Genomic DNA, 12,557 nt, shown 5'->3' with positions numbered 1-12,557 from the left:
AGTTAAAACTATTTGGCTCTGTATAGCAAACCAGTAATTTTTTGAGTTACTAAAATACCATAAAAGTTGGAGAAGTAAAAATTCAAACCCTGATATTAAATTGTGTTAGTAATCAGAAGTTCAACTTAGTAAATATTTTTTGAATGCTCTGTAAAGGGACTAGTTATAGTGCCTTGGAAGATTTAAGGATAAATAACTCTAGTGGAATACTCCCTGTTTAGACTAGAAATGGTAAAAGTTTAGATGAATTATTATTAAGACTAAGTAATATTTCATATGAGTTTTAAAATTTCATATAAGTTTAAAAGCTTATAACATGAATAAATAAATTCCCCATTAAATAAACCTACAGCCAGAAAGTAAGGCATGTAAGCTGCCTTTAAAATAACAAAAATTTGATATATAAATTCTTTAAAATACAGGTTATCAAGTATATTTTGAAAATACTGCTTTACTATTGGTTTTTCTTTTTATAATAATTAGATTTTCCACTTGAAATTCATAATACCTTTGCAAGAAATAAGAAAATCATGTAACAATTATTTTGTTTTAATCAGCATATTAGTGTACCTTTCTTACCTATTACAAAAATTAATTGAAATTTTAGAAATTACCAAAAATTCTGTATCATCGAAAAGCCTTTCACAGGTGAAAAGTTAAATTTTGTTTGATATATAGTAATTTTTAAAATAAATTTTAATAAAAAAATATTGATACATTTAATAAATTTAAAACATGATACATTGATATATTAATATTGCACTGATATTCATCATTCTGGTAATATTCAAATTCTTTTTTTCCTGTATCAAACCTTGACTTATACTTTTTAAAAATCTGACACTTTATTTTAGGACCACCTAAATGTGTAAACAAGGTTTGCGATTAAGAATTGCGATAAAGATTTAATTCCTTGTTTGCTTACATAATCCCCTAATTATTTAATTTCAAAATCTAATAGATTCTCAACTTGCTAGTACTATTGTCTAGAAAAAGTGATGGAGTTACTTTATCTTTACTGCTAGATTTCCTCTTAATAGAGGATCTGAATGATAGAGAGGTAGGTGTTGGGTTTGCTTTTGTTATATACAAGAAGTATATGACAAGTGAGATGATACAACACAGCATAAAGTGGAATAGGCAATGTATGTTCCTTGCTCCCTCCCCACCATTGTTTCATCTTTAACTAAAAATAATCTTAAAATAAACTTTTAATGGCATTTGCTGGAAAAGTACATAAGGTGGAAACCTTGAACCTTTCTTCTTTTTTTTGATGAACCAGAGAATGAAACTAAAGAGAATATTGTAGAGAAGATTATGATAAGACAGCTTTATTATTTTTTAAAACACATATATATAAATTCCAGCCCTTAAGCTTTCTTTATCAACAGTCCTCTAAAAACTATGTCAGTTACTCATATTATAGCTGAACAGTCTTTATATAACTTAAGTATTCAAGATAAAAGTATATTTAGATATTTTGTTGAAGGGAGATAGTATATATTAAGAATATTCCAAACTATTCAGATGTAGTGCAGCAAGCCTAGTACAGCTTTGAGAGTTGTTCTAAACTCTAGTTTAAAGGCTCTGAAATTTCCGTTAAATGTTAAAAGGCAGATAAATTATTCTCAGAAATAACTTGAAAATGTGTGCAGACTCTCTGAAGTGAATTTGAAGGATTTTGTGATATTCCAGTTCCCTGAAAGAGGTAGGCAAGTTTGGGAGCTTAAATATAACCATAAATGTTCCTTAATACAAAGTTGTTTTATGGTTCTTTTTCCCTTAAATTAACACAGGATAGCTAAGTTTTAACTCTAAGTTTAAATGAATAATAAATTAATTTGAAAAGAGACTTTCAAATTTCTTAGTTAGTAGGACATTTGATTATTAGTAAGTAAAAGATGTTTGGAGTGGGATTTGTAGACCCCACATTAATTGCTTTCCTCATGTTTCTGGCGCTTTTGCTTTTGCTTTATCTTTCCTGTTCCCTTTTTTTCTCTATTATTCTAGCTGTGTTTATGACTCCCTCTTTTTCCATATCTTTCTGTTTCTGTCATGTTACTCAAAGCTGTAGTTTGTTGCCTCTTGTCTGGTTTTGATTTTAATTGAAGAGTATAATGTCTCCTTCTAGAAGGCAATTTTACTGAATTTGAGTTTTGCTTTACTTCTGTTGTTTCATGAGTAAATTCCAAATAACAATTTTTATTTAATTAAAATTTTCCTTATTTTTATAATTAACCTTTCTTTTACTTGAGATTTTTAAAAAATGTTCCAGTGTCCACTAATCCAGAACAATATATTTCTCCTTGCAACGTTCCAAACAAGCAGAGGCTGCCAATCCACCACTCAGAATTTTTGCACATGCATACTTCTGACAATATGTTCTCAGTGTGACCTCTACTTTAGTTTTAGACAATTGTAGCTGCATATATCTAGGAAAGGCAGAAAGAGAAGCTCAAAATAGTAATCTCATATCGTGTTCTCTTGTGAATCAAGATTTCAAGATAAATCTTTCTCTTTCTCTCCTTCTCCTTCCTTTTTTTGCTTTCATCCTTCCATCTCTTTCATTACCTCTCTCTCATCATCTAACAAGATGCCATATATCTGCACTCTATGTTAAAAGGATTCTTTGATGCTTCCAGTCCTTGTTTCAGCCTCTCTGGGTAAGGAATTACCTTCAATCTTCTGAGTATGAACTGTAGTTATTGTCACTTTCAGGTTTCTGGGGTTCTTTAGTTTCTGTCTGTCTCTTTCTCATCTTTGGTATCAAAAACATATCTTAAAATTTGTTGCCATGAATGTGAGTTTGTCTCTGTATCTTGTCATCTTGTATTATATTTAGTGAATTACTTCATGTAATTCTTTGACATGGTCTATGAGTTACTATCACAAGGGTGTTTGAGATTTGGTAGTTCTACAGGGAAATTTGTACAATTCTACAGAATGTAAACATACAGGTGAAAGACACTTCGATTAAGCAAATATTTGAGTGTTTGTTTTGTGCATAAGGACAAACATGGGGACCACAAGGAAGAATAAGAGATGGTCCTTGTTTTTAGCCAGCAGTGGTAACATGGCATATGAGAAAAGATAATTGCTATATCTGAAGCTGGAGGGATCACTTCAGGGTGGATGGTCAGAAAAAGTTTTTTTGAGGAGGAAGAACTAAAATTGTGTCTTGAAAAATAAAAATTGAGTCAGTAAGAAAGATACTTAATTTTATAAATAAGAGGAATATTATAAATAAGGTAGTAACAAATGTTAAGATGTGCAGAGAGTAATTTAGAATGTTTGGAATAGATTTTAAAGAGATTTTGATAAGATGAAAAGTATATAAGTTGAGGTGGATTGTTGATGGCCTTATGTTGTCTTGTTAGTGTAAAGAGTAGTTAACATAGTGGGATTTTTGGCAGATTATATTTACATTTTAGAAACAAGGGAACAAAGGAATAAGTTTGATTGCCAGCAGTAGTATTTCAGGTACAAAGTTGAATAGGTTGGGGAATAACTACTATTATCAGTGAAATCACAATGAAAATGTATAGGGTTTGGGTGGTAGGAAATTTGTGAAAGAAAAATATATGTGTATAGGACTTGGTATTTTGTGACTGATAGAAGGATTAGGGCTGGATAATGACAGAAGATTTAATAATTGAAATTAAACTGATTAAATTAATGTGTGTAGAGTATTGTATTAAAAAATATTAATGGAAATATGAGTGATGTGAAGAAAAACTGATTTTTTTAGTTCATCTTTTATCTGTTTATTGTGATGTAGTGTTGGATGACCTGTGTGGAAATGGACAGGCAACACTTGGAGATAGAATACTTAGAGGGGCTAGGAATGAAAAGAGATGTTGAAGTCTTCCATGTAGAATGCTGTTTACCTCATGGAGATAGAGGAGTGTGGAGGGCTTAAAACTAAACTTTTAGAAGTAGTCATATTTAGCAAATGGAGATGAGATCAAAATCTCTAGAGAATATGTTAGAAAGGTACCATGCTAATACCATGTTAGCGGACAAAGGAGGAGAATAGATTACAAGGAGGACTGATTAATAATACTGCATCCCTCAGTGAAATTAGAATATGGGTAAACAGAATGCTGTTAAATTTGAAGATGAGTTATTTTGATAATAAATGTTCTTTTGATGAAAATTAGAGCTGATTCTTCAAAATCACTTTTATATATCTGTTGGTTCTATCAAGCCAGTTACAGCAGTTTCCTTTTTTACACAAATTTACTTACCTTGGCACTACTTAAATAGCTATCTTTAATTCATATGTAATAATGTTAACTATAAATTAAAGAATCTTCAGTATTAAAGGAAACATTCATTTACTAAAGGTCTTTCAAAGTAATTTGATGACATCCAGACTATTAGAGTGGATAACTTCCCTTAAGATATATTTTTTGTTTACACTGTAACTATCATAATGATTAGAAAATGGCAAAAGCATATTTTAATCATATATATGACAGTGTCTGTCTTCAGTATCTAGTGTATTTTCTTAATTAAGTTTATTTCTCCCCATGTAGATAAACTTATAAAGTTCTTTATACAGGGGCGCCTGGGTGGCTCAGTCGTTAAGCGGCTGCCTTCGGCTCAGGTCATGATCCCAGGGTCCTGGGATCGGGCCCCGCATCAGGCTCCCTGCTCGGCAGGAAGCCTGCTTCTCCCTCTCCCATTCCCCCTGCTTGTATTCCCTCTCTTGCTGTGTCTCTCTCTGTCAAATAAATAAAATCTTAAAAAAAAAAAAAAGTTCTTTATACATAAGGATTTTGTAAGGGTGATTCTTAGCATAAATTCCATTTCCCAGCTGCTTTATTCTTGGGATATGAGTCTATATCACAGAATCATTAGGGTACTTAAAAGATCCGTAATTTGGGGCACCTCGGTGGCTAAGTCGCTTAAGTGTCTACCTTCAGCTCAGGTCATGATCTCAGGGTCCTGGGATTAAGTCCCACATTGGGCTCTCTGCTCAGCAGGGAGTCTGTTTCTCCCTCAAATAAATAAAATCTTAAAAAAATAAAAGTTTTAATTTTATTTTAAATTTCTAGGTAAGATGCTCCCTTCTAAACAGTGGTATATTTTTGTTTATTTTTTTTAAGATTTTATTTAGTTAGAGAGAGAGTGCATGTGCCTGTGCTAGTCAGAGGAGGGGCAGAGAGAGAGAGAGAGAATCTCAGGCAGACTCCCTGCTGAGCGCAGAGCCCGAGGTGGGACTCAGTCTCACAACCCTGAGACCAGGACCTGAGCCAAAATCAAGAGTTGGACACTTAACCAACTGAGCCACCCAGGCGCCCCAGTCTCATTAATTTTTAAAAATATACCACTGTTGGGGCGCCTGGGTGGCTCAGTCAGTTAAACATCTGCCTTCGACTCAGGTCATGATCGGGTTCCCTGCTCAGCAGGGAGTCTGCTTCTCCCTCTCCCTCTGTCCCTCCAGCCCCTTCCCTCCCCCCCGGTTGTGCTCTCTCTCAAATAAATAAAATCTTAAAAAAAAAAAAAAAAAAAAAATTGACCCTGGTCATAGACATGGAATAATTCCTTAACAGGATGATTCTGCTTAAGATAGCCCATGTTCCTGATTTGTGTTGAGTCTCTCTAAGATGACATACTTGTCATATTCATCTGTATGTATGATCCTCATGACTGATGTAATTTAGACCCTGTAATTTTAGTCTGCATTCTAGTACTTTTAGCGTACCTCATTTCCAGATTTGTCTAATTCTTCCAAAAAGTCTTCCTGAATATCAGATGTTAGAATTTTAGAACAAGGTAGGACTCTGATCATTTAAATTATCTCTGTCATTTCACAGAGAGATTAGGTGATTTGCCCATTACCAGAGAAGTCTCTTGGGTTGTAGGCCTCATTTAGTTACTCATCTTTAATTATTCATTTTCTACTTCACAAAAATTACATTAGAAGTTGCGGATAGTATTCTGCCTTGAAAAAGGTACTAGCATACTTCATTAAATATGACATCATCATCATCAAAGCTCTTTTTGTATTTTTTCAAATTCACTATAAATCTCTAAATTAATAAGATTGTGCTACTCATTTCTTGGAAATATTTCTAGAATTTAGTCAGTATGAGAATTTCCCTACAGAGGAATTACTATTTTAACTTGTCTAATCCTTTCATCTCTTGCTTTAAAAATAAAATAAAATAACTTCTGTATCATAATTGCTGAATAAATTTTTTATTTTAACTCCTATTCTCTTTGAAATTTTTGCACTTATTGGTAAATACCATAGCCTGGATTTTCTCAGCTTTCCTTAATTGTGATTTAATGTGTATGAGTTTTATTGTGTGGTCTGTATTTACATATGTCCCAAATGTTTCTTAAGCGTGCTTGATTTTATGAGAGGTAGTTCATTTAAAATTCACTTGGAAAATTTGTCATTATTATTCCTTTCTGTTTTTTAATTTTCTACAGCATACATTAAATACTGGCATAAGTTATGTACAATATTAAATTTTATGTTGACTTATTCTTGGGTTAAGCAGTACATTTAATTTTATGATAGGCCCATATAACTTTAATGTGGATAGAGTAGATATTTCATCTTTTTTTTTTTTAAGATTTCATTTATTTATTCGAGAGAGAGAGAGAGAGAACCAGAGGAGGAGTAGAGTCAAGCGAACTCCATGCTGAGGGCGGAGCTGGACTCATGGCTGGATCTCAGGACCCTGAGATGATGACCTGAGCCGAAACCAAGAGTGGGACACTTAACTGAGCCAGCCAGGCCCCCCTTCATCCTTTTGGGTTTTGAATATAAGCTTCATTGTTTTCTAGTTATACATGAATTATAGTGCCTTCATTATTAAATTTTTTTTCTTTTGGAATTCTTCTATATACTTTAAGCCTGTTTTAAGAAGGTGAAATCATTTTTTCTTTTTTGTTTGGCTTACCTTAATCACAGCATAATCATTAAAACAGTTACAGTGTATTTAGTTATATAGGGAAAGTAAAGTATTTTTCTCCTTTGTATCAACTGGAAAGCCTAGTCTGCATTTTGTAGTTATGTGTTTATTATCAGAGGAGCCATTACTAAAGATAAATTTGACATTTTAATTAATAAGATTATGGACAGCTTTTCTGATTGATTCATGAGTAGATTCTTTCAGTGCCTCCTTTAGTGAATAATGGCAAATAATGTGCTTTTACTTTTTTCTGATGTTGTGGAAATGAACTTTTATTTTGTCTGTATAAAAGTCACTTTGAAGTTATACAGATGCCTTATACCAAGAAAATTGATACTGTCCTGCCATATTCAAATGTCATGTGTTACATAGGAAACAGTGATCTTCAGTAGGATTGATATTTTTTCTTTGCTTTTTTAGTTTTATAAGTTCCACATCTCCGAAGTATTCTTTTAGAGATCTACTAACTGTAAATTTGGCAACATTGGTAGATAGCATAGAAATAGGGTTGATTGATCCTCATATAGCCTGCCCCACAAAAAAAAAAAAAAAAAAAAAATATGTAGAGCAAGGTTGCCTAAACATCATATGAAGGCTACCATGCTCGTGAACATCTATCAAATATCCTTTGTCATTGCTGTGTCAGACTTCTTTCAGATCTCTTCCTCTGTTCTGTGTACTTAGAATTGTAACCATAGGCCTATAGCAATAGTATTACATTTCTGGAAGCATTTATTAAAGTAAATTTATAAGTTGTTGCTTTTTTGTTTTTCATCTTTTATGAAATTTTGAACTGAAATAAATAAAAACAGCACATAGCCAAGGCAGTTTGAATTCTTAAGTCTTGAATTTTTGATGTAAAATTCTTTCTAGAGATAAAAGTTTTTCAAGTGGTTATTTATAATAGTTCATATAACTTTTTATTTTGCCTAAAAAACATTTGAAAAGAGACCTGGATCCTGACATTTCTGCATTTGTAGTATCTCATTTTTGGCAAATTCTAAGATACATATATTTACTAATGCTTGTATGCTAATTTGGAGAAATAGTTCTTTCTCGTTTTTGAATAGTTTTAAGCTAGACTTGGAATCAGTTTCCTTTGTCTCCTGTCTTTTCCTCCAACTTTCTTCACAATCAAGAAATGATCCTGTTTCACTTATGATTCATTTTCTTGCTTGTATGGTAAATCTTTAAGTGTATTAGTCGTTAGATAAGTTTACCGATTTTCTTCCATATGATGAATTTTAAGGAAAGTTACTCTTATTTCTTTTCCATTATTATCACTATCCAAAATACATTACACCAGTGTACTCTTTCCCTCTTTTCAACAAGCTCTAAAGAGAAACTAGTTTTCTTTTTGAGTCAACCCCATTTGTGATAATATATTAACTTCTTAGGCAGAACCCTTTCTTTTAGAGTGATAGTTTCTCTTTTGACCAAAATGCAAACTTTCCTTGAGAAATCAACTATTCTTCTTCTAAATTTTAATTTCACTTCCATATTTGGTGAACTGCACATCCATCCCTATGCCATATTTTTAACACTAAAGAAAGAAAATTACCACTTCTCTCTTTTCTAAGCATTTCCTGGAATATTGGGATATTGCTAGTAAAATTCAGTTGTTCTAGATCAGTGGATACCGGAACAGAGAGGAGGTATTTCTTACCTGATAATGTGTGTGTGTTCCGATTCTGCTAATCCAGAAATCCAATCGCATTTGTTGAAAATCATCCTTAGTTGTTATTTGTTAGGGAGTCAACTCCCTATTTTAGTTGTTTTCTGAAATTCAGTCCCTAGTTGTGCTTTAGATAGGCTAGAACTTTTACCTCTTTCAGAACACTGCTACAGAAGTTTCAACTGGAACATAGTCTGAAGAAGCACTGAGAGCAAAAAAAATTCAGAGTGGTGATTGGCCACCTCTGTTTGATTGACAGGTTGCAGGGAGAAACCCATTCGTTCTGGATTAATGGAACTGGAAAACAGAAAACAATTATCAGGTAAAAAAAACCTTTTCTTTAACCTTTGAAATTCACCATTTAAAAGATGAGTCAGACCATCAAGGGAATTTATTACCAAAAAGAAAAAAATTTAGTGTCTTGTGAGCAATGATCTCTGGCTACTACTTCCAAGAGTTAACAAAAAAAATCGCTGCAGTTACGACACATTGTCAGCCTTTGCTGAAAGGGCTTGATTAAATGCAGATAAGATGGAATGTAAGGTGCAATTACATTGTAAATGTGGCTTAAAGACATGAAGCAGAATTCTATGGGTGGGGGAAATTGATGTTTTATTTCCTGAATTGTGTCTGGTCTGTGTGTGCATAAAGAGAACACTTTGTTTTTCAAGGCTATTAATCTGGCACTTTTCATGAATATTCACAAATTTTGTTACTCTGCTCTGTTATACTTAACCTTCACTTCATTGGGATGTATACTTCTACATCTCTTTTATCATAAAATTTTAGTAACGGCAGTGACCAGTTCTTTACATTTTAGTGGCAACTTTCTGATTGTTGGTTAAATATATTTCAGATCGAAGGGCAAGGACATGGTGCGGTATTTGACTGCAAATGCTCTCCTGATGGTCAGCATTTTGCATGCACAGACTCTCATGGACATCTTCTAATTTTTGGCTTTGGCTCCAGTAGTAAATATGACAAGGTAGCGTATGATGATTCTGTATCTTTTTTTTTTTCCTGGTTATTTGTTTTAAATTCATGGATGGTTAGGGATTGTATTTCTTTGGGAGTGGGTGAGCATCATTTTTATGCTTTCAGTCTCAAGCTTGAAGAATCACTCATATTTTAAGTATTCTAGAGACTTAAGTTTTAGAGAGGAGGGTGAACACAGCAGTTCTTAAAGTCCTATTCTCTGTAACAGACATTAGATAATAATTAGATCTTATTTAATCATCTTTACATTTCAAGAAGGAGTAACTACGTAGCCTGCAAGAGCAGGCTGGGGTATAAATCTGGCTTTCAATGAGGTTCTCAAAAATATATGGTCTACTGATAATAGCTAATATTTTTAAATATTAAAGAGCTTATCTTAGTGATTAAAAGACCTAAAAATTGAATAGTTCATAGTTTAAGAAATTCCAAATAAACCAATAAAATTTTGAAGTTACAGGGGCGCCTGGGTGGCTCAGTTGTTAAGCATCTGCCTTCGGCTCAGGTCATGATCCCAGAGTCCTGGGATCAAGCCCTGCATCGGGCTCCCTGCTCCCCGGGGAGCCTGCTTCTCCCTCTCCCACTCCCCCTGCTTGTGTTCCCTCTCTCGCTGTGTGTGTCTCTGTCAAATAAATAAAAAAATCTTTAAAAAAAATTTTTTTTTGAAGTTACAGATGTGTCAGGCATGAGTTCGTAAAAATAATTTTGTGTTATTTCAAAAAATCTAGGGAAAATGCTTATCAACTCTTGGAATATCATGCCATGTTGATTTTTATGTTAATATATAAGTCAACATTTATTGTAGACTTAAGGGTTTTCTTAAATTTTGTAAGTGATTTCATTGGAGTTTAATTCAAAGAATAAATTAATTGAGTGATTTCCCTTTGCAAAATGCCAAAACAGGTAATTACTATGTTTAATAGTTTAAAAAATAAGATAATGCATGGTAGCTCTATGAAAGTAGTAGTAGTACCACTGAATGATTTATACCTAGATTTGATTTTGCCATTTAATTTGAAATTACACAACTTTAATTATCATGTTAGCATTTTATGTATAGTCTTTTCCTTGTTGCAGAGAAAATTCAAAGCAGCTGCTTTTCTGATAATAAAATTTAATGTAGAAGTGTAATAAAGACTTATTTACCATTAACTCAAGAAAAGAATATTTTTTTATGTTGTTGCTTAATACCATGATTTACATTAAGACATTGCCTTCCGGGGCGCCTGGGTGGCTCAGTTGTTAAGCATCTGCCTTCAGCTCAGGTCGTGGTCCCGGGGTCCTGGGATTGAGTCCCGCATCGTGCTCCCTCCTCAGCCAGAAGGCTGCTTCACCCTCTCCCACTCGTCCTGCTTGTGTTCCTGCTCTAAATAAAATCTTAAAAAAAAAAAAAAAAAAAAGACATTGCCTTCCATTAGAAATTTATAATGATAAATTTTTATTTTTCCAATCTTTTATGGGCCTTTCTTTTTACAGATAGCAGATCAGATGTTCTTTCATAGTGATTATCGGCCCCTTATTCGTGATGCCAACAACTTTGTATTAGATGAACAGACTCAGCAAGCACCTCATCTCATGCCTCCCCCTTTTTTGGTTGATGTTGATGGTAATCCTCATCCATCAAGATATCAGAGATTAGTTCCTGGTCGTGAAAATTGCAGGGAGGAGCAACTCATCCCTCAGATGGGAGTAACTTCCTCAGGTAAATGCACATTTTCGTAGACAACCAAATTTTCCATTTCTAATGATGTCTTATAAAATTGCTAATTGGGTAGAGCTTTGTTACTGTTTTGAACAAATGAGAAGTAAAATTATTTTTAAGAATTTCTTTAAAGTCCTTTAAACAATGCTGAATTATGTACTGTAAGAATTAAGAAACATTGGAGAGTTAAAGCAATAATCTTGGTCATTTATTTATTCATCTTCTCTAGACACCTGCTAAACTGGTGTTCAGTAGGGAATTAATCAGACACAATCCTTGTTCTCATGGAGTAAGATTAATAAATACAGTTATAAACAAATAGTTAAAACTTGTGATAAATGTTATTAAAGGGAAAAGTAGTATGATGTGAAAGAGAGAATAAGACTAGATAGTCTTATTCATGTTGAAGATTGTTTTAAGAAATGATCAACTTTTAAAAATTTTAAGTAAGGTAGAAATGAAAGTGTTGAGAGCTGTTTTAGTGAAATAATGGAGGAAGAAAGTCAAATTAGTTCAAGAATTAAAAGGGAGTTGAAATGGAGACAAGGTCTGCAGACCTTCCCTTTTGACAAGAGATGTAGCACTAATTTATTAACTGAAAGTAATGGAAACCGTTATGAAAGGTTAAACCAGTTTTGTAATTTATGAATCTTGGTTATATTTTAAACTAGAAAAATTTACGAAGGGGCGCCTGGGTGGCTCAGTCAGTTAAACATCCAGCTCTTGGTTTCAGGTCAGGTCATGATCTCATGGTCACAGGATCAGGCCCCAAGCCTGGCTCCGCCCTAAGTGCTTCAGAATTCTTTCTCCCTCTCCCTGACCCTGCTTGTGTTCTCACTCTTTCTCTCAAATAAGTAAATAAATCTTTTAAAAAAGAGAAAAATTTATGAAAATATTTTAAGTTCTGAACTCTAGCATAATGGACAAAATTTCTAAGTAGATATATGTAAAGGACACATAAGATGTAATACATAATGAGTAACTTTTAAATAATGAATTTAGATTCTGTAAGCTGTGCAGAAAAACCAGTCTCACTGCATTATAGAAGACCCATCTCTTATTTTCCTTTAAGGATTGGGCATGAAATTGCAATGAAGATGAATATATTGGATAGGAAGGGCTGCTCTTGAAGATGGCCATGCCCACTCAGGATGGAGGGTGAGGGGAAGCATTAGAAGAATAGTCTCTGCTGATACTTGCAGAGAGTAGTACAATCCAGCAGACCTGAATGTCTGTAGTATGTGAAACTAAAATG

General features: G+C 33.4%; 1 protein-coding gene across 3 annotated transcripts in view; it reads left to right on the top strand.

The window, feature by feature from the left end:
- Positions 1-12,557, top strand: part of PHIP (pleckstrin homology domain interacting protein) — a 135,501-nt gene that overhangs the window by 61,736 nt on the left and 61,208 nt on the right. For all 3 annotated transcript variants that reach the window (XM_034991212.1, XM_034991209.1, XM_034991211.1), the window contains 2 exons: positions 9,464-9,592; positions 11,077-11,302. In XM_034991212.1, the coding sequence (XP_034847103.1) occupies positions 9,464-9,592; positions 11,077-11,302 (355 nt within the window). The remainder of the gene's footprint in view (positions 1-9,463; positions 9,593-11,076; positions 11,303-12,557) is intronic.

The sequence above is a fragment of the Mirounga leonina genome, unplaced genomic scaffold (assembly GCF_011800145.1).
Source record: "Mirounga leonina isolate KUSES-001 unplaced genomic scaffold, KU_Mleo_1.0 Mir_53, whole genome shotgun sequence".
NCBI classification, from domain to species: domain Eukaryota; kingdom Metazoa; phylum Chordata; class Mammalia; order Carnivora; family Phocidae; genus Mirounga; species Mirounga leonina.
Note: the sequence above shows the minus strand (reverse complement) of the source record. Positions and strands in the feature narration are given on the sequence as shown.